At 41.1% G+C, this 23772-nt stretch overlaps 1 protein-coding gene across 1 annotated transcript in view; it reads right to left on the reverse strand.

Moving 5' to 3' along the window:
* arrdc1b (arrestin domain containing 1b) overlaps positions 1-23772 on the reverse strand; it is a 65886-nt gene that overhangs the window by 38180 nt on the left and 3934 nt on the right. The window contains exon 2 of the mRNA XM_067969607.1: positions 10453-10563. Coding sequence (XP_067825708.1) covers positions 10453-10563 — 111 coding nt within the window. The remainder of the gene's footprint in view (positions 1-10452; positions 10564-23772) is intronic.

Genomic DNA, 23772 nt, shown 5'->3' on the forward strand with positions numbered 1-23772 from the left:
AGTGGAGTGAAAATCCTGAATCATTTAATAATTAATGGGATGCTGTAATGAGGTTGGGGGAAAAGGGCTACTTCAGGACCATTCTGTCAGGGGGAGGAAAAAGGGGAAAAGGAGTAAAGTTAAAATAAGCCATATCTATGTCCACAAATAATTAATACGGGAATCTTCTCTTCTCTCTCTCTCTCTCTCTCTCTCTCTCCCTACCACACACATCATCAGACTACATGTTGAGAGTCTCCAGTTAATAATTTTGGAGACTGGGGACTAAATTGGACAGCTCTCTCAGAGCCTGCACAGCCGAATGTCCGCTTTCTGTGCTGTAAGATTCTATGATTCTATGTATCCAAGCACTGAAGAAAAGAAAATGCTGTCCAAATAGTCAATCAATAGATGTGAAATATGAACGTCTAAACTATAAATCAGTTATCTGAAAATCTGTAGCGGAAAAAGTCCTCAAGATCATTTTATGTTATCAGTGACGCCAAGAGTAGTAAAGGTTATGCTTCACAATCCTACTGAAATGTTTTCAGCAAATAAATGAATCGTTAAATGAAAGCACTGGACAATTTTCAAAAGGCATCTAACGAAGTTCTGATTGTGAGGCTTTTAAAAGGTGAAGCCTCATAAAATTAATGAGAAATTACATAACTGGATTAAAAACTAACTTGGTACTAGAAATCAGGTGGTGATAAATGGTAAAAGCATTATTTGGGGTAAGGATTCGGGTCTGGTCTGCATTCTCTGTTCTCACTACATACTGTAGTTTTAACATTTTGAAGTTGTTGGTGTCTTCAAATGAAGTGCCCAATTGACAAATGCAAGGAAGGTGACTACATTCAAAAGGATCTGCACTAATGAAACAACCAGACTCAAGAGAGGCAAATGACTTTAAAAGTAGACAAAAGGCAGGTCAATCCCACCGGAACAGGATATATGTGCACAATGAAAACGCTGTTCAATACTCCTGGTGGAAAAAAGATAAGAATTTGGGTGTGGCTATTGACCATTCACTTAAAGTACCAGTCAATGTGAAGCTGCTGTTAAGAAAGCTAATCAAGAACTGAGATAAAATCTCAAGGACACATGATTATAAATCAAAACAAGTTATTCAAACTTTACATAAATTACTTTTGAGGCCAATGCATCTTAGCTTCAAAATGAAGTTGACACATCGGGAATGAGTCCGAGAAGAATGACAACTGTGATTCTGAGACTTAACACATTAAGTTTTAAGGAGAGGCTCACAGAACTGATCTGGTTTTTACTGGATAAAAAGGATTGACAGCAGTCACGATGCAGTTCTTCTAAATAATAGAGATGCATAAATTATATAGATGTATGCAGGCTACATAACTTGGACAATAATCCTAGAATTAGAGGACACAAGTATAAAACCTCAAGCGAGAATATAGATTTGAAGAGGTTGCTCAAGAGTTATCAAAAATTCTATCAAAATCCTATCAAAAATCAGCAAGAGCTATTTGATCAATGCCCTTAAAAAATGCTGGGTAAATATCAAATTAGGAAGAGGATTGAAGGGTATAGGGATAAGCACAGATGATGATGAATACAATGTGCTGCTCACACCATAGAAATGCAACACACTGTGGAAAGCAACCAACTTGGTTTGAAATCGAAAGACATTGGATCGACAGATGATTTGCATGCTTACCTTTGAGGATCAGGAAGACATTTTCCAGCACTCTCCCTCAGGAGATTTAAGAAATAGGGTAATGTCATAATAAAGAGGATCGTAAAGAGGATCGTACAGAGGTCGTGGAAAGAATGGAGTGGATGGTGTTTTTGGTTTTCTTTCCAATTCGGTTAGATATGCATCCGCAGGCATGTTTATCATCTTAGTTACTGCCTTATCAGTTACGAGGTCATTTTAAGAAATAGTCCACAGCAAGTGATCAATTTCTTTAACAGCACATGTTTTTTGGGAGTTTACGATTGGGTTTACACTGAAAGGTGACATATTGCAACTCCTTATTAATTTGCATAACAAATGTGGCTATCACTATGTTCTCATGAATGCATATTGTGTCATAAACTTTTAATATCCAACACAGTCTTATAAAGTGGACATGCCACAAAAAACCAAGGGTACAGGATACAATTATGTTAAATCAACGGTTATGATGGCTGGCAATGCTGATTCCAAAAACTTGACACTGAATATTCAGTGTAGCAAACTGAAATGGAGGACCAACTCCAGTTTCAGGATAAACAGGTTAATTAGCTTTCTCATTAAAACAGAAATTCCTTAAAATACAGAACAGTTCAGATAATTATCCCCTGGAGGTCTGATACTGAAGATAAGCAATCATCATTATGAATCTAACCTGATTGTTAGACACCAAAATCTCCTTTCTCTCTTTCACTAACCCCATACGTTGCCAAAACAGACTTCCAGACAAGGCCCCCGCTTAGTCCAAATTTTTTTGGCAATCCTAATTAAAGAAAAATGGTCACAATTTTGAAATCCTGTCTGTTATTGACAAGACGGCATTAATAAACTTGCAGAATGGGTGCATAATTGGCAAATAAATTTCAATATCGATAAGTGTACAGTGGTGCATTTTGGTAGGAACAGTAAGGAGGCCACATACTCCTTGAAAAAACTAGTCTAAATGGTGTAGATGAACAAAGGGATCCGGGTGGGGGGGTACAGCTACACAAATCACTAAAAGTAGCGTCACAGGTTAAAAAGGCTATAAAAAAAGCAAACAAAGCACTGGGATAGAATTGAGAAGCAGGGAAGTTATGTTAAGCTTATACAGAACCTGAATTAGACCACACTTGGAATACTGTACACAGTTCTGGTCTCCATATTATAAAAAGGATATAGAGGCACTGGAGAAGGTGCAAAAAAGGTTTACAAGGATGATACCAGAACTGAGAGGATATACTCATCAGGAAAGACTGAACAGGCTAGACTCTTCTCCAGAAAAGAGAAAGCTGAGGGGTGGCCTGATAGAGGTCTTATTATGAAAGGGCTTGATAGGATAAGCGTAGAGAAGATGTTTCCACTTGTGGGAGAGACCAAAACTAGGGGCCAGAAATATAAGATAGTCACTAATAAATTCAAAGGGAATCCAGGAGAAAGATCTTCATCCAGAGAGTGGCTAGAATGTGGAACTCAATACCACAAGGAGTAGTTGAGGCAAATAACATCTAGCTTTTCCTTAAATGCATTTATAATCACACAAATGAGAAAGGAATAGAAGGCCATGCTGATAGGGTTAGATGAAGAGGAGTGGGAGGAGGCTCACGTGGGGCATAAACACCGGCATAGACGATTTGGACCGAATGGCCTGTTTCTGTGCTGTGTATTCGATGCAATTCTATGTAAAGCTCACAGGGTTTTACATACAGGAATGGGAAAACATCCGAAACAAGCATGGTACAAAGCTCAATGATAGCACAACGACTGCAAAAACAGAAAAAATATCAAGGAAGCAGCCTACAACAAAGACTTTCGATGCAAGCATGGTGCAAAGCTATTCAAAGGGATATTACTGCACCCCACTCCAGGATGAGTGATTTCCTACTTCAGCTGGACCTTTTTTTTTATTCGTTCATGGGATGTGGACGTCTCTGGCAAGGCCAGCATTTATTGCCCATCCCTAATTGCCCTCGAGAAGGTGGAGGTGAGCCTCCTTCTTGCACCGCTGCAGTCCCTGTGTTGAACGTTCTCCCACAGTGCTGCTCAGAAGGGAGTTCCAGGATTTTGACCCAGCGACGACGAAGAAACGGCAATATATGGCCAAGTCGGGATGGTGTGTGACTTGGAGGGGAACGTGCAGGTGGCATTGTTCCCATGTGCCTGCTGCCCTTGTCCTTCGAGGTGGTAGAGATCATGGGTTTGGGAGGTGCTGTCGAAGAAGCCTTGGCGAGTTGCTGCAGTGCATCCTGTGGATGGTATACACTGCAGCCACTGTGCGCCGGTGGTGAAGGGAGTGAATGTTTAGGGTGGTGGATGGGGTGCGAATCAAGCTGGCTACTTTGTCCTGGATGGTGTCGAGCTTCTTGAGTGTTGTTGGAGCTGCACTCATCCAAGCAAGTGGAGAGTATTCCATCACACTCCTGACTCGTGCCTTGTAGATGGTGGAAAGGCTTTGGGGAGTCAGGAGGTGAGTCACTCACCGCAGAATACCCAGCCTCTGACCTGCTCTTGTAGCCACAGTATTTATATGGCTGGTCCAGTTAAGTTTCTGGTCAATGGTGACCCCCCAGGATGTTGATGGTGGGGGATTCGGCGATGTTAATGCCGTTGAATGTCATGGGGAGGTGGTTAGACTCTCTTCTTGGAGATGGTCATTGCCTAGCACTTGTCTGACGCAAATGTTACTTGCCACTTATCAGTCCAAGCCTGGATGTTGTCCAGGTCTTGCTGCATGCGGGCACGGACTGCTTCATTATCTGAGGGGTTGCGAATGGAACTGAACACTGTGCAATCATCAGCAAACATCCCCATTTCTGACCTTATGATAGAGGGAAGGTCATTGATGAAGCAGCTGAAGATGGGCCTACGGCACTGCCCTGAGGAACTCCTGCAGCAATGTCCTGGGGCTGAGATGATAGGCCTCCAACAACCACTACCATCTTCCTTTGTGCTCGGTATGACTCCAGTCACTGGAGAGTTTTCCCCCTGATTCCCGTTGACTTCAATTTTACCAGGGCTCCTTGGTGCCACACTCGGTCAAATGCTGCCTTGATGTCAAGGGCAGTCACTCTCACCTCACCTCTGGAATTCAGCTCTTTTGTCCATGTTTGGACCATGGCAGTAATGAGGTCTGGGGCCGAGTGGTCCTGGCGGAACCCAAACTGAACATCGGTGAGCAGGTTATTGGTGAGTAAGTGCTGCTTGATAGCACTGTCGACAACACCTTCCATCACTTTGCTGATGATTGAGAGTAGGCTGATGGGGCCGTAATTAGCCGGATTGGATTTGTCCTGCTTTTTGTGGACAGGACATACTTGGGAAATTTTCCACATTGTCTGGTAGATGCCGGTGTTGTAGCTGTACTGGAACAGTTTGTCTCGAGGCGCGGCTAGTTCTGGAGCACAGGTCTTCAGCATTACAGCCGGGATGTTGGCGGGGTCCATTGCCTTTGCTGTATCCAGTGCACTCAGCTGTTTCTTGATATCACGTGGAGTGAATCGAATTGGCTGAAGACTGGCTTCTGTGATGGTGGGACTATCGGGAGGAGGCCGAGATGGATCATCCACTCGGCACTTTTGGCTGAAGATGGTTGCAAACGCTTCAGCCTTGTCTTTTGCACTCGTGTGCTGGACTCCACCATCGTTGAGGATGGGGATGTTTACAGAGCCTCCTCCTCCGGTTAGTTGTTTAATTGTCCAACACCATTCACGACTGGATTCGGAAGGACTTCAGAGCTTTGATCTGATCCGTTGGTTGTGGACCTGAACTAAGGGGACATGAATGAACGAAGTTTTTAAAAACTATGATGGTTACAACTAAAAATACACATCCACTGAGTATAATGGGGACTTTCCTCATAAATAGGAACGTGAAATAAAGAGGATAATGAGTGGATTTATACACTATAATTTGAAACATTGGGAAGAAAGATTTTGCTCATTATTTTCAGGTCTGATGTCACTATTCAGTGTGAAGAATCTTTCTTTAAAAAAAACAAAAACCTTACTTCAGTTGATTTATGTAACCACTGCTAAAATGAGTTACGTAATATTAACTGGTCTTCAATCTGTAAATCTACTGCCTAATCCAGGTTCAGTCAAATTCACATGGTCAGAGCAACTAGAGTTGCCTTATTTGCACAGACTGGAGAATAAATCTGACATCTTGTCGTCTGACAATAGCAGAAAACCATGAACAAGATCCCTCTATCAATCAAGACCTATCTTCATCACGATCATCACAAGAACATTAGAAAAAAGTCAAGAACAGGGAAAGTCCAATTCACTGTTTCAATCTCATCTCTAATATTTCAACTCACCCAGCCATACATCCAACTGCATCTTGAACTCCCTAACCTTTTTGATTCTACTACCTTACCTCGTAGTCATTCCCAAAATGTATTACCCTTTGAGGAAATAAATTTATTTTAAGGTCCTTTTTAAATTTACTTTTCACTAATTTAAACATGAACTTCTGAAGCAAACAACAAGAATGATTTTGTTTAATATATTACGACTGCATTAGCACTATCCACCTTGTTCATCAACTTCAGCAAGAGCAATGATCCTACAACTCAGAATACGGTGCATGACTGGAGTAAAGGAAGAAAAACAACATTCTCCGTGCTTGTGCTATGCAAACATATTACACTATAGTAACAAGTGAAACAAAAATGACATCTGCTGAAACACATTTGTATATGGGAAATAAATCATTTGGGGGAGATTGGTAGATTGGAGGAGGCCTGGGAAGTTACTCATTACACACGTCCGCCAACCCAATTAAGCTATACTAGCTTCTTTCCTTTAGAGAAGCTGATGTCATAATGGTTCTCTCTGGATTTCCTTTGTTACAATGATTCCAACTTCAGAGAACAGGTTCAAAGTTCTCTGATCAACGTCAAATTTGTCCAAAATTCAAACTGAACTCATTTTTATTTGCCATCAAGTTTAATTGTTGTTGGTCAAATATTGAAGGGATATCAGCCTCAACATACACAAACAGCTGCCCGATTTAAAACAAATCACAAAAAATTTCAGTATTCATCCAAATGTTCTCACCTATAATGAGATCCAATAGAGTGAGGAATACAATAACTGCAACACAACAGAATGTTCACTTTTACTTCCTCCAAATTTTATCTGGTTGGGAATTGTGGACCCAAAATAGCTCAATCCTAAGAACCCTGAACATACTGTCATAATATATACCCTCAAAAATGTTTGGAAATTAATGGAAAGGCTGAAGACAAGTGGTGAAGAAACAAGTCCACCTTGTAGCTTTAACTGATCATATCTGTTGCTGCCAGATACACTATATAACCTTCTTAGTCAATGTGTCTTACCACCACAGAACTAACATTTTAATCACCAACTGTAAAAATACGATGCTTAAAGAAAGTCAACCCAACCAGATCTAGAATCTTGGTCCTGACATTCAAAGTACAAGAAAATGCTTACTATACACCAGGGAGCAAGACTGACCAAAAAAACTGCTTACTGCCATACATATACACGGATAGGACAAGCTATGCTAATACAGTACCAAGTTACAAATATAACACTAAATTTTTTTTTTAGAAGATAAATTTGCCCATCTGACAAGAGCAAGCAGCTGCATATTGGAGCAAGCACCGAATTGGACTTTATGTAACAAAAATCCATTGCTCTTCTACCATTCTTAGATCTTCACTCATTCCAGTAGAAGTTTGTTAAACCACTATTAGCTCTCTGAGGATGTTTACAGTTCTGAAAAAAGCTAGCTTCAATATTTCCCACGATTTTTTCCATTTCAAATTTACCCACCAAATTCCTCCCTTTACCACTGAACTCTCGAAGGTAGAGATTCATGCTGAGATATGCTCCAAGTGTACCAGCAGCCCTCTGGTACCCTGCTATGGGTCTGCACTTCATGCAAGAACCTGGGCAGCGAGGGCTAGCTGGTTACTGGACCCTTGTTTCATCATAAAGAAGCACAATCCTGTTTTCATCTGATATCCAAATATGTATTTCCAGCAGGGGTCACTGGATTGTAACCTGAACCAATTTCCCCCTCCATTGCAGAGAAATTGGGACTAATTGTATTGCCTGTGCTGCTTCGAATGGACTGCTCAACACAGACGAAGAATCGAATTTGGGACCAACGTAGTCTTTGTGGTTCAAAATATATAAAATTCCAGAATGTATCTAAAATGTTTAGTTTAACTTTTGTATGGGAGGAAGGTCACAAAAGGGCATTTGAAAAATTACCATTGCTGCTTCACAAGGAAGTCACTTGCAAGAAATTGGCAACCAATTCCAGATACTGTTCTTCATATTAATAAAACATAAAATTAGATACCTTATTATAATCTATTTGGACAGGATAAGATTTTCGTAGACACAAACACAGAAGAAGAATTTAACTGTGTGGAATCGGCAGTTGTGCTGGTGCTTTAATGCTGTAAATATACATCAACCAATACAAAAAAAATCCAAGCTCAGAGCAGATAGCAGTTGTATAATTACAAATCAAGGCTCCAACCTGTTCAAATGGACTGCTCATTTTATATTCTAGGTATTATAGTAATACCTTGTGATGATGGTAATATTTTAAAATAATCACAATACTCAAACTATGAATTCATGGCCAAGAATCCATTTATGTCTAACTTCCAATCTCAGCTGTCCTGCTGTTGAATAGAGTTGAGTTGAGAACATGGACTGTCCAATTCTGGCCTCTTGCACATCCCCGATTTTAATCGCTCCACCACTGGCGGCAGTGCCTTCAGCTGCCTAGGCCCTAAGTTCTGGAATTCGCTCCCTAAGCCTCTCCGCCTCTCTACCTCCTTTAAGACCTGTCTTTGGACCTACCTCTTCTAATATCTCCTTATGCATCTCGGTGTCAAATTTTGTTTGATAACGCTTGATACGCCTTGGGGCACTTTGCTACATTAAAGGCGCTACATAAATGCAAGTTGTTGTTGTCTATGGGGGATGGGGGGGGACACAGCACAACACATAAAAAGAGTAGGAATCTTCACATTTATACACTTCCGAGAGGCCAGCTGCAATGGGCGAGTGGTCAGGTTGCATGCCTATACACTTCGTAGGGATGGCAAGTGTCACAGGAGGACCCAAATTTGAGTGTAAAGAATTATCCAGTGATTTCAATACATAAGAGTTAAAATGTGCATTAGCTGCAATTAGAAAGAAAAACATCTGCGTTTAAAAAAAATGTATCACATTTTTCAAACATCGCAAAGTGATTTATATGCAATGATCTACTTTGAAGTGCAGTGACTTATATGGGTGAATGCAGCAGCCATTTTGCACACAGCAGGATCTCACAAACAGCAACGTGAAGAATGTCAGAGACTTTTTTTGATTGAGGGAAGAATATAGGCCAGGATGCCGTGACAACTCCATCCTCATCTTTGAATAGTCCCATTCAACAAATAAAGCAGTATCACATACTTCTTTGTAGTAAATTCTGCTACCAGCAAGCTTTTTGTAGTGTCGGACAAGAAAAGAATGAAAAGACAAGCTACTTTTACACTGGCACTCATTTAGTTTGGATTCTAGTACAACGGCATCTGTGACTCAGCTCCTGCGTTCACACTACAACATCCAACCACCTTGTCCCAACGGCAGAATTGTAGTTTCAGTTTTTCGAGGGTCTGTGTGTCCAATGGTGGGATAAGGAAGCTAGATTTAGTGATGTAAATTCAGGGAACATGTCCCTGAATGTAAACTAAACAAGCATCGTGATAAAAGCTGCTTTAAATGTGCCACGTGCACTTGTCAAGATCATTTTCTAATAAGTACGGTACAATACAATACATGGCATATTATCATTGTGCATCCTTCTCCAAGGGATATGCAGAATGATCTTGGCTGTCAACAATTCCAGTTCTCAGGATAGGGGAAATCCAACCTGGTTAGTATTAATCTCATACTTCTTCGGCTGAAATAAAATAGTTCATATCTGATGTAACATGCAATCCCATGATCTGCCAAAAAATGATGAGTCACTGATTCAAGTTAGGCAGTCCAAGGAGGAACTGGAACCAGGGACTCTCCGGTTACAAAAATGATAGAACAATTGCTTCACCAGTTGGAAAAGCCCCAATTATAATGCTTATCACACCACAACAAGGTTCTTTCCAGGCTCAAATGATCATTGTGACACAAACAAATTCAAGTCATCATAGTTATTCAAAACAACTAAGTAGGAGTTCTGTGGTGATACAAGAATGTTTCTTGCAATGAGATGCTAGTTATTTCCTCTAATGTATTGTAATAATGCATTTGTCACTTGAGATGAAGCAGATTATATAGTCCTCTAAATTCTGTATGTGCACTTACAATCTTGAAAACAAGAATATATAGTTTTCAAACTCCCTTGCCCCAAATCCACATTTCTGAGCATTGCCATTCAAGTTCACATCTTATCACATCATCCACCTCCCCCCCAACCCCACCCCACCCTCTCAAGTAACAAAGATATATTAATTTTACTGGGTCAAGATACCTTCTATTTAACCTGTTTAAACAAACCAGAAAACTTTAAAAAAAAATTAAGACAGCTGATTTAATCCAATGTTTCAATTCCCCATTAAATCTTCAGCATTGGGCATCCCAATAACATCAAGACATTTAGATATCCAACAGTATCAGAAAGATACTAACTGGTACTGTGTCCGGAGTTAAACCATACACGAGTAATACAGTGAACATATTGCATGCCACAGCAAATACACTGTTTTGAACCTTTTACTTCAAGACAAAGGGAGCAACTCTTACCTTTGTCTGAAACAACAAGCATGCTGCTGAAGTACTGCTCCTCCATCTGCCATGCTGTGTCATTTGCTTTGTTGGCAACGCCACATGATCCAATGCAGTTCACTTTCACAGCTAGTCGAGAGAGAGAAAAAGAACATGTAAATCAAAGTTGGAAGTATGGTGCACCAAACCCAGGAAATGACAGAATATGAATTGAACCAAAACAGAAGGAGAAACAAATGTTATTCTGTACATAACGCCTTTGTCGAAATCATTATGGCTGTGTTGGAGGTACTATAAAGTTGTAAGAATCTGTCAGCCACTGGTCCAAAGTGCTAAAGTGTGTTTACATCAGTACTCCAACTCCAGGAGAGTGGGATTCAATCAGGCACCAGCAAACCCCCAAATGCCACTCTCCTGTTTGTAACTACACCTTCATGCTGCCAATTGTATTTGGACAATCGATACGAAGAACTCATGACTCCCTCCCCCCTCCAATTTCTTTTACCACCAAATTGCACTCAAAGTTAGATCCTGGCTGGCAAAGAGACGGAACTCACTTTTAAATTACAGTATTAGTATGGTGCATTGAATAATCTGAGGGAAATAGATGCTTCGTTTATATTGCAACCTTTGAGCCCCGTGTCATATCCCCAAAAGAAAATATGTACTGTTTGCTGCCCTTTCGTACAGGCGTAAAAATGTACTTTGATTAAGATTTGCCCAAAAGGTATATACAATCCAAGTGGAAGCAAGACTTAAGTAGCTGCCTTCTGAGTTACTGGAGTTCACTTCTCAGATATTCCACACGTAGAAGACCACAGAATGGGAATGCAATGTCCCTGCATTGATGATCCATATCTTAGCAAAAATATGCAGTCTGAAGTAACAAAAATGGCAGCCGTCAGGCTCCTCTTAATCTACAGTTTTTACATCAATATGATGCTAAAAATGTATCAAATTCATACAAAAGTTGTAGCATAGCTGATAAATTAATCTTTCAGCTGATCTGAGGTTCTCGGTCTTGATATTAATGCCATTAAAGTTAAAGAATTAATGCTGAATTTATAATATTGCATTATGGTCATATGTTATTGGCATAGGTAACTGAAGTAGCAATAGTTAATGGAACGTCAACCAGACCTTGAGGTGTTCCGTATCAGTTACGAGTTAACTCTTTGCAGTGTATGTGAAATTTATTCAGTACTGTCTGACAAATTGTTGATTTGAGTTATGGAGTGGCGACTTGTCAGCATTTTAGGCAGTAGAGTAATCAAAGTTACTCTCGGTACTACAATAAATACAGTGCCAATCAATACTTCTGTTGTGAAAGCATCACTTCTCAAAGTTTCTTGGCACTTAGTTGTTTTGCCTGTAGCTTGGGAAAACTGTGGGAGGGTTCCATCAGCGGAAGGGAGAAGGCCTAAGGCGATCAAAAAAATCAAATTCAACTACCTCAAGTCCTCCAACAGCAAGCATTTTTTTTGGAGAATACTCCAATATCTTTTCTACACAACCACAAAAACAGGCCAAACTTTAAAAAAAAATATAGACATACATTAATATGGCAAGCATGTGGCTTTTTAAAGAACTTTATTCAGTCCACTTTATATTATATAACATATCGGATGTTGGTTAAGTGATCCAAAACCTATTTAAATCACGGTATGAGGGAAAGTTGTTGCAAGAGAAACAGATTATTACTGCTATGTCATACTCTACTGCCCAAAATGCTGACAAGTCACCACTCCATAACTCAAATCAACAATTTGTCAGACAGTACTGAATAAATTTCACATACACTGCAAAGAGTTAACTCGTAACTGATACGGAACACCTCAAGGTCTGGCTGACGTTCCATTAACTATTGCTACTTCAGTTACCTATGCCAATAACATATGACCATAATGCAATATTATAAATTCAGCATTAATTCTTTAACTTTAATGGCATTAATATCAAGACCGAGAACCTCAGATCAGCTGAAAGATTAATTTATCAGCTATGCTACAACTTTTGTATGAATTTGATACATTTTTAGCATCATATTGATGTAAAAACTGTAGGTTAAGAGGACCAAACTCACTCAACTGATGCCTCACGGCTGCACAACTCCAATTGGTGAGAAACAATTTTCGAAATGTCCCCAGGTGTCCAAAATAGCTGAACAATGCTGAGCAAAGCTGACAGTATAACTTGAGTCTGCAGTGTTTTACCTTGGCTTTGCATAAGTAAACAACTTGGGAGTGCTTTAATAAAAATGATCACACACCAAAATAAGTGGGCTACATTAATGCTGACTCCGAACAATCTCAACTTCGACCAACCTTCAATATAAATTCTATCTTGATGAAATCAGTTCATTCCAAATTTCTGTTACTCTGAAGGCCATCATCCTTTGCACAAATGAACTAGACTGAATGTACATATAAAGTGCAGCACTTGTCCTCTCATAAACCAACAACACGTGAAAAACAAGAAGGAGCAATGGTGAAATTTTCCATGATTCATACATCAAAGAGTAAAACTTAGAGTTACCAAGATCACCATTCTCTGTTGCCAAGACGACAGTTAGCAGAATCCATGTTATGACATTAACTTGTTCTTCCAAATTCATTTGATTTGCTTAGTTTCCTCAAGTCACTTTATTTCAAAGTAATAGCGTGGAACTGCACCTGAAAAGCTTTATTTGATTTAGGAAAAAGGAGTTAACAATTCATTTGAAAGTACGCTCAAAATATTTGATATTCTGAGTCAGAAGGTTGTGGGTTCAGGCCCATTACAGACTTGAGTACATAATCAACACCAACATGACAATGCAGTACTAAGGGAGTGCTACACTGCTGCTGATGTTGGTTTAACATCTCAGCTGAAAAACAAGATGTTCCGTTTGCCTGCTCAGTAGAACCTGGAGTTCTCCGTGTCGTGGTCAAGGTCTCTCCCTCAACCGACACTACGAGAAGGATTATCTAGTCATTCATTGATTTGTTGTGGTGGTTGTTTGTGGGATCTTGCTATGTTCAGTTTGGCTACTGCATTTGCCGACATAACAGTAACTGCACTTCAAAAGCAAAGAACTATGGGACACCCCGAGGACATGAAAGGCACGATATAAATTCAAATTCTTTATAATTTTACTGTGAATTTAGGATTATGCTAGAACGCTAACTGCAGATATTTGGTTCAGGATTACCGAACACCAACTGTAGTTCAGGCAACTATCTACCCAATGTTCAGCCATGGTCATCGCACAGCCCCAGCTGTGTGAGGCCATTTATCCAAAGGGCAAACATGGACAATGCGATGCCACGCAGGGAGCACCCGTGGCCGGATGCAAGTTTGTAAGCTAGCTGCCTACAATTAGATTGATCTAAACGCCCGATACAAAAATTCTCTTTGTGGTTAATTACATTTACAAGTGCACAAGTCAAACTGGGGATTCAATACAACCTGTGACAAAATTTGGTTCTTTTGAAATATCTTTTTGATATTACCGAAGCATCTGTAAACCTAGAATGGAGGAACGTGAAGCTCCTTCAGGGGTGCAGAACGAAGGAAAGTGAGATAAAATGTTACATTTTGTCCATGACTTACTTTCCTTCTGCCTTTTCATCACCTTCATGGTTAAAATCAAATTGATGAAAATAAATTGCCCAATCTGGGAGTTGCACAGTGGGTTTTTCTTTAAGTGAACCTGCTTTGAACCCCAAAGGTAATGCAATAAAAAGGCAAAACTAAATACATCGATAAAATACATTTTGTCACAGGCAGCTTTATTTGATTTGAAAGCTACATTTTTGATTTCCTTTGTTGCTAGTCAAACTTCAAAAAGGGAGCCTGGGTTATATTTGAGGGAACGTGTCCAATTCATCTGGTCACCTGAGGCCTTCGGGGGAAAGGCAGAATACTTTGTCGGGGGAAAATTGAAGAACTTCACAAAGTTATCACTGGGACACACCATCTCAGGTCCAATATCAGGAAACTTTGAAGAGGAGGAGATACACTCTAAACTGTTGCAATCTGCTGTACCATCTGTATTGCTACTTATCTGTTATTTTTAATCAATTTGTAGTTTATTGCTTAAACCACAGTCCAATAAATATTTGTTCCACTGTTTTCCACAATCCAGATCACAAGAGGGTTCAGGACATAATCAGTCAGCTAAGTGCAGCGACAAGGTTTTCTGTTCTATCCCAAGCTTGCTACACTACCAGATATTGGGTGCAGAAAGGCAAACTCTGGTTTGTAGGGAACTTAGGCAGGCTTATGGGCGTGATCTTTGTGGCTGAACATGAGAGAAATGGGAGTAAAACCACAAAATTATACTACCCAGCATTTGATCAGTATCAAATTGGAAGTACATATAGTATGTGGTTACACAGCATGGAATCCCACGCAATCGACAGTCAATGGCTCCACCACAGGAACAGGGCATTTATTCAAACAAAAGGCAAATAACCTTGTTTTGTTTTCATGCAGCTCTTAACAGCAGCTCACAGAGCAGCACCAGCAGAAAGCTGATAGTAAGATACCTGCTTTGTCCAACTAAAATTGGTGCGATATCTATAAAAGATTTTTTTTTAAAAAAGTAATGAGTTAATTTCAATCTAAAATAAATGTGATTGTGCAGTGTAAATGATGCTTCTACTATTTTATGAAAAATAATTAATTGGACTAAACCCTGGAAAAGAGACTTCATTATGGCTACTGTGTAACTGTTGAAATACCAGAGAGCCTGGGTCAAACTGGGTCAATGAGCTATAAATCTAGTTTTAACCAGTTTGTAACCACATTGCATTTTAAGCTTGAATGATAAAACATCACACGTGATAGAATGAAAACTGCTCATGTACCTAAAGAACCATTGAATTATATAAGTTTACAGCACAGAAAGAGGCCATTTCTCCCATCATGCCCTGTGCCAGCTCTTTGCAGGAGCAATTCAAAACTAATTCCACAGCTCTGTGCTCTCCACAATCCTGTGTCCTCCTCTGCTTTAAATGTTTATCAATTTTTCCTTTAAAAGATGCAAAACCAAAGCAAAACCACCTCAAGATACATTTTTCTCCAAAGTAAATTGCAACTGATAAGCCCAGTGCAGAAGAATTTAGATTTTATTTTTCAATCAATACCAAACTGAAAAACAATATGGATGATAAATGCACGCTTGTATTGTCATCAAGACAACGTCAATGATAATCACAGATGTACGGAACAGTGGCATACTCATACTAGCTGGCTCAATAAGACAATTTTGCCTCTTAAATATGTTTATTCTTATTTACTTTATTCTACTTTTAAAATTTCTTTTTCCCTCTATTCCCTCCTCACACTCGTACCACTTCTCAGTCGAGCGGGTGAAAAGTTAACCAACACCTAAGCCTCTGCTTATGTCACTGTCAGAAGGTACGGGGCACAGCCTGTGGTACACTCGCACATACTGTCCTGGCTAAGGAGGGAGCACCAAACCTACGCTACTAAATTCCCATGAAGGCACAGGCAAGATCAGAAGCTCATGATAAAATCTTTGCACTGAGCTACAATTTATATTACAGTATAAACAAAGCTGCCAAGGAAAATGGTGGTGGGGAGTAGCGTGTGCTGACACTGCGATATTAGCAAGCTGGTTATCAAAATTAGCCTGGTTCCGCATATAATCAGCATCACATTGATTATGTAACAGAGTGTAGATTTTCCTCAGAATCAACATCCCTATTTTACTTCCTCATATAGCCTCCAAAGACAAGAGTCTGGCTGCACTTGTACAATAATATTTGGACCCGATATGTATCGAATGTAGTTATTATCAATGCAGGTCATTTACTGCCATTCCTTTCTAAGGCGGGTGAACTCACACTAATAACAAGAGTAACAAGTAGGTAGCCAGGTGGCAAAACCAGGTCACTTATACCTCAGAACAGACAAATTGTACTTGTATCATTCTCAAGAAGTACAAGAACAGGTCCAGCCACAAGCCACGTACCATTGTTTAAATGATGCTTCATCCAGAGTTGGTGCTGTTGAACTCCTCTTTTGGTAGAGCAGCATTTGGTCACCTTAAACTTGTTAAAATTGTCACATTTCAGCAATAAGTGTGACACAGCAGAAAGGGCAAATGCATACCCATGACCACACAGAGTTGTCAATTTCAACCAAAATGCTATGAAGTGTCGTTGAGCAAATGGCAGGAACCTGCTTAACAGAAGGGGTGGGAGACTGAAGAGAAAATCATCCAGACAATTTTGCACACCCCTCCATAGCTAAAGCTGATAAGAACACTGCAGAAATCTGGAAACAAGAGGCGTGTAACTTAGGTTTTTTTTTCGTTCATGGGATGTGGGTGTCGTTGGCAAGGCGTGCATTTATTGCCCATCCCTAATTGTCCTTGAGAAGGTGGCGGTGAGCCGCCTTCTTGAACCGCTGCAGTCCCTGTGGTGAAGGTTCTCCCACAGAGCTGTTAGGAAGGGAGTTCCAGGATTTTGACCCAGCGACGATGAAGGAACAGCTATATATTTCCAAGTCGGGATGGTGTGAGACTTGGAGGGGAACTTGCAGGTGGTGGTGTTCCCATGTGCCTGCTGCCCTTGTCCTTCTAGGTGGTAGAGGTTGCAGGTTTGGGAGGTGCTGTCGAAGAAGCCTTAGCGAGTTGCTGCAGTGCATCCTGTGGATGGCACACACTGCAGCCACTGTGCGCCGGTGGTGGGGGGGAATGAACGTTTCGGGTGGTGCATGGGGTGCCAATCAAGCGGGCTGCTTCGTCCCGGATGGTTTCGAGCTTCTTGAGTGTTGTTGGAGCTGCACTCATCCAGGCAAGTGGAGAGTATTCCATCACACTCCTGACTTGTGCCTTGTAGATGGTGGAAAGGCTTTGGGGAGTCAGGAGGTGAGTCACTCGCCGCAAAATACTCAGCCTTTGACCTGCTCTCGTAGCCACAGCATTTACCTGGCTGGCCCAGTTAAGTTTCTGGTCAATGGTGACCCCCAGGATGTTGATGGTGGGGGATTCAGCGATGGTAATGCCGTTGAATATCAAGGGGAGGTGGTTAGACTCTCTTGTTGGAGATGGTCATTGCCTGGCACTTGTCTGGCGCAAATGTTACTTGCAACTTATCAGCCCAAGCCTGGATGTTGTCCAGGTCTTGCTGCACGCAGGCACGGACTGCTTCATTATCTGAGGGGTTGCGAATGGAACTGAACACTGTGCAGTCATCAGCGAACATCCCCATTTCTGGCCTTATGATGGAGGGAAGGTCATTGATGAAGCAGCTGAAGATGGTTGGGCCGAGGACACTGCCCTGAGGAACTCCTGCAGCAATGTCCTGGGGCTGAGATGATAGGCCTCCAACAACCACTACCATCTTCCTTTTGCTAGGTATGACTCCAGTCACTGGAGAGTTTTCGCCAATTCCCACTGACTTCAATTTTACTAGGGCTCCTTGGTGTCACATTCGGTCAAATGCTGCCTTGATGTCAAGGGCAGTCACTCTCACCTCACCTCTGGAATTCAGCTCTTCTGTCCATGTTTGGACCAAGGCTGTAATGAGGTCTGGGGCCGAGTGGTCCTGGCGGAACCCAAACTGAACATCGGTGAGCAGGTTATTGGTGAGTAAGTGCTGCTTGATAGCACTGTCGACGACACCTTCCATCACTTTGCTGATGATTGAGAGTAGACTGATGGGGCGGTAATTGGCCGGATTGGATTTGTCCTGCTTTTTGTGGACAGGACATACCTGGGCAATTTTCCACATTGTCAGGTGGATGCCAGTGTTGTAGCTGTACTGGAACAGTTTGGCTGGAGGCAAGGCTAGATCTGGAGCACAAGTCTTCAGCACTACAGCCGGGATGTTGTCAGGGCCCATCGCCTTTGCTGTATCCAGTGCACTCAGCTGTTTCTTCATTTCACGTGGAGTGAATCGAATTGGCTGAAGACTGGCTTCTGTGATGGTGGGGATATCGGGAGGAGGCCGAGATGGATCAACCACTCGGCACTTCTGGCTGAAGATGGTTGAAAACGCTTCAGCCTTGTCTTTTGCACTCACGTGCTGGACTCCGCCATCGTTGAGGATGGGGATGTTTACAGAGCCTCCTCCTCCTGTTACTTGTTTAATTGTCCACCACCATTCACGACTGGATGTGGCAGGACTGCAGAGCTTTGATCTGTGGAATCGCTTCGCTCTGTCTATAGCATGCTGCTTCCGCTGTTTAGCATGCATGTAGTCCTGAGTTGCAGCTTCACCAGGTTGGCACCTCATTTTTGGGTACGCCTGGTGCTGCTCCTGGCATGCTCTTCTCCACTCCTCACTGAACCAGGGCTGATCCCCTGGCTAATTGGTAATGGTAGAGTGAGGAATATGCTGGGCCATGAGGTTACAGATTGTGCTCTAATACAATTCTGCTGCTGCTGATGGCCCACAGTGCCTCATGGATGCTCAGTTTTGAGCTGCTCGATCTGTTCTGAATCTATCCCATTTAGCACAGTGATAGTGCCACACAACATTTTGGATGGTGGCCTCAGTGCGAAGACTGGAAAAGGAAAAGGTAGAAAAGGAACTGAACTTATGAGCACTTTAACTCCTGACTGTGGTTACTGGGTATTTGTCTGCTGGAGGTTGTTGAACATACATAGGTAGGGTGTGCAACCTAAACATTTGGGAAAGTGGGGTAAACTCTTGCCTCCCCTTCTCTTAAAAAAAATTGCAGGTCGTTTCCTACAAAGATATTTAAAAGATTTGCATCTGTGCAGCGCTGTTCATGACCTCAGAACGCCCCAAAGCACTTTACAACCAATTAAGTACTGTTTGGAGTACATTCACTCTTTTAACGTAGGAACTATTCCCATTTGTGCACAGCACATTCCTGAACTGAGAAGGATGCTCTCGATTGGCAGCCTGTTATTTTTTTGAGCTCAAAGTAACAAACAGTAAAAGTGCCCTACCATCCAGATCTTACTCATTTAAGAAACAGGGTAGGGACTGGGTGGTGCAGTGCTTTGTAAGCATCCTTTCAGCTCTGAAACCTGGGTGCAAATCCATCTCAGTACTGCAATGGGAAGCATTTTCCCTTCCTCCCAGTGGTATAAGTGAAATGAGTTTAGACAGTCTTGACCCAGTTGTTAGTAGGTTTAGTACATAATTCATGAGTAAATTGGCAGCCAAACTCAAAGGCCACCAGGATAGCTGGTGTGGAAAATAGAAATGTCACAAGCTCAATTGTGTTTGTTGTTGAATGGGCCTGTCCCTGTTAAGAGAAAAAAATAAAGTTAACCGATGGGAAGAATTCCAAATACCCATACCATCTAAAAATCCAAGCTGCATTCTAAAAATGACAAGGACAGTACTTCATATTATAAATGTTACAGTGCTACAATTCATTTTATTTTCTTCTGCTTTTCTAAAGAGGTAGTTATTCCTTTCAGAAAGGACAAAGGTTAAATTAAGCATAACATTAAAAAGTGCACGCTGATCATGCTATGAAAATATTCTTCTTTAGAAGTTGAACCCTCTTACTACCAGTGATGTGATGTGGAGATGCCGGTGATGGACTGGGGTTGACAATTGTAAACAATTTTACAACACCAAGTTATAGTCCAGCAATTTTATTTTAAATTATGTAACAGTGGCTTAATTTACGAACTTCAGCAATGGGGTTTCATGGACTCAAAGTCCAATGACAGCTAGGCAGGAGGAGAGTCAATTCAAATAGAAAGATAAAATATATAAATAAAATATGAGCAGCATCATTTAAATCTGAGTAAATGTGATGACAATGCTGGTTTTTTGGGGGGAATTTCTGCTTACATTGCTACAATAACCCTAAAGAAATTTAAAGTCATTTTTTTAAAAGCGAGATAAGAAAATTAACTCTGCAAGTACTGTACTGTCTGGGTTTAAACAAACATATCGTTTTAATTAGCAATTTCTTAAACAACCCAAGAGCTTCTTAAATATTGTTGAATGTTAAATATGCATAACCTGAGATAGCAGAAAATGTACAGTTCAAGTGCGGCATGAAAACTAGAGCAAGTAGCAATGACTCCGTTTTCATTCACACGTCCAAATATCCTCACGAGAGTTGAAAGACGACACCTGCAAAATGATTTGTTGTATTGCTACAAGTGAGTGGGGAGACAGTTGTTAATTGCACCCTCTGTACGGGAACAGCATCACAGAAGGGTTTGAGATGAATGAAAATTCCATTTTCTTGACAGCTTATACTTTCAGTGTAAACTTCAGCTTTGGGAGCCCATGGTGGCAGATATTTTCCCTGAAATAGATTGTTCAGGCGATGACCAGCAATAACTGAACCAAAAAAAACCCCATAGTTGACTGCATAGCAAAGGCAATAATTTGGTAGCTGATAGGAGGGATCACGAGATTTTTATGATTTTATCTTGTCCATCGGACAAGTTCTCACTGGAGAAGAGAAGGTTGAGAGATGATATGTTTGCTGTGAAGGGAGTTGATAATGTAGGCCATGACGAGCTCTTTCACCTAGTCTAAAATAGTAGAACCAGAGGACATATTGCTTGGATAATAAGAGTCTAAATGGGTTGAGGAACAAAGGATACAGATATACACATCCCTAAAAGTAGCGACGCAGATTAATAAGGTCATAAAAAATGGCAAACCAAGCACTAGGGTTCATTTCTAAAGGGACAGAATTGAAAACCAGAGAAGTTATGTTAAACTTGTATAGAACCTTGGAATACTGTGAACAGTTCTCGTCTCCATATTATAAAAAGGAAATAGAGGCAGGGAGAAGGATTCACAATGATGACACTAGAACTGATGCTTATCAGGAAAAACTAAACACGCTACCACAAGGAGTAGTTGAGGCAAATAGCATAGATGCACTTACGGGAAGTTAGATAAGCACATGATGGAGAAAGGAAATGCTGATAGGGATAGATGAAGTATGGAGGGAGGAGGTTCGTGTGGAGCATAAACACTGGCATGGACCAGCAGGGCCGAATGGCCTGTTTCTGTGCTGTAGACTATGTAACTTAACGTAACTCAATGTGACAAGACCTGCATTTGAAGGGGGGTAAATTCAAAACTAATCTGCGGAAACAAAATTTCAGTGAGCAAGTGGGTCAATCGATGGAATGGGCTCCCTAGGGTGACAGTGGAACCAGTGAGTGGTGATTCAGTCACATACAAATGAGATACTTTTCTTTCAGAAAATAACATTTTGGGATTCAATATATGAGTAATTTGAGACATGACAAGTGGTAATTGTGGTATGCTTGAGAGGAACAGGTGACTTTGGACCTTTGGTTCTCACAGCTCTCCACCATTGGTGTTCTCCTTGCATCACATCTGGGTCTATTGTAGACTAATTGATAGAGACTGATTGCTATGATTAGTCAATATTATCATTGCATGAGACTACCGGGATGGCAGAAGGCGAACTCGATGGACCGTGGTCTTTTTTCATCTACCAATTCCTGTGTTCCATCTGGAAAAATCCTACAGGCTCTGTCACAACATCCAAACATTGCACTAGTGTTTTTATGCTGTGCTGAAAGCACAGGTCTCTCACATCCTGCAGTAATAAAGGTAAACTTGCTAGAATTTGTTATGTCTGGCCATGAGAAGACTCAGCAAAAACAGGAATGCCTGACCACTGGCCTTAATGATCCCCCTTAAGTTTATCCAGGCTACGGCTAGCTGTGCAAGAGCTACAAGTCAGGAGTAGGTCCCACTATAATGGTGCTTACTCAGTATAACTGCAGTTTTAAAGCAGAGGTAAACATTCAAAAATGTTATTTTGAATTCCTCTCCCACCACCGCCAAAAAAAATGCTAGTTTACATTTGTGAGTGCATTTTTGCACTCCGTGCAGTGCAGGAATTGAACACCACTTTAATTTTTACCCCAGTTCCGCAATAACCTGCCCAAACCAGAAATAAATATAGGTCAGTAACATTTTATACAGAGTGAAATCAGAGACACGGAAACATTTGGGACCCTCCATGCTCACCTGTCATGGAAAGCTTTTAGTGAACCAATGCACACCGTGTAGTTATATTGCATGTTCCTTGATTGTGTTAAGAGATTGATACATGGGCTAGCAGCAAGAGACCCATTCCCCGGTAATCTTGCGCAGCCTGCTCCTGTGCACAGCAGATCTTGCCAGGCCCAGGAGTTGACCTGCTAGGAGACCCTCCAACCTGCATCAGTGCATCAGGTGACCAAAGATACAAAAGATTGTCTTGGTTGATAAGTGTTTATCTTTTGGGGTGTGGGGAGATATAAAGACAGAGGACACAATTAATGACCTTGCCTAGTGTACCTTGCTTGCTGTACCACAATCCACCTTCTTGTACAATCACACTTTGTAGGCACAGCCTCTATTTTCTTCCTTACACTGCCAAGTATTCTGATCTCACAACTCTTAGCATATTTGAAATATACAGATACTAAAAATAAAACTCAAATACACTATCAGATGCTCATTTAGCCATTTATTTACTACATTCATTCAATGTTACTTTTAGCCTTGTTTGTTTCGAATGCCCCAGACAAGTCTATTAATGAATCATGCCACATGAATGCAGCACTTGGTTTTTGGTAATCAAAGCTAACAACCAAGTCTGTGTTTAAGCCCACTCCCATTTTGTTCCCAATTCGTCATCTAAAATGAGGAAGCACCTGGCCTCTAACTGGAACTATCTGAAACCATTATATTGAAGATCAGCATCTCTGTTATGGGGCCGGGGCCAGAATATTGATGGTGCTCCCTTCACTATGATGCAATGGTTTTGAACACCAGCAATTTTATCTACACTGTACCTGTTCGATTGGCTTGGCATTAGTTTTCATGTACAGTACTCGGTACTGCACTTCAACAACGTGACTCATGTAGCACCTTTAATGTAACAAAATATCCCAAGCCACTTCAGGAGGAGAAATGGAGCAATTGCCAAGCCTCTGTGGGACATTTAGGAGAGTAGTCAAAGAAGTGGGTTTTGAGAATGTTTTAAAGGCAGGAGTGTTAGACGGGCTGAGGGTTTTTGGAAAGTAGTTCCACACAGTGAAGCTGAGGTGACTGAAGGCTCTGCTCCAAAAGCAGATTGTTGCCCCCGGGGGTGGAATGGGGTGGAATGGGGGAAGCATGGATAGAAGAGGTACAGGCAGCCAGTCAGTCTTGTGGGAGTAGATATAAGGCTAGGGAAGGTTGCACAAGTAGAGTGGGGAGAATTATAGAGGATTTGTAGATAAAGATGAGGATATTAAATTTAGTTTATTGGGAAAGACAGAGCTTGTGTAGGTGTTTCTTATCAATGCACATATTCTTCTATTGTGCAATACATAATTCAACTGCTTTGAATTTAGCCAGA

The sequence above is a fragment of the Heptranchias perlo genome, chromosome 31, assembly GCF_035084215.1.
Source record: "Heptranchias perlo isolate sHepPer1 chromosome 31, sHepPer1.hap1, whole genome shotgun sequence".
NCBI lineage: Eukaryota > Metazoa > Chordata > Chondrichthyes > Hexanchiformes > Hexanchidae > Heptranchias > Heptranchias perlo.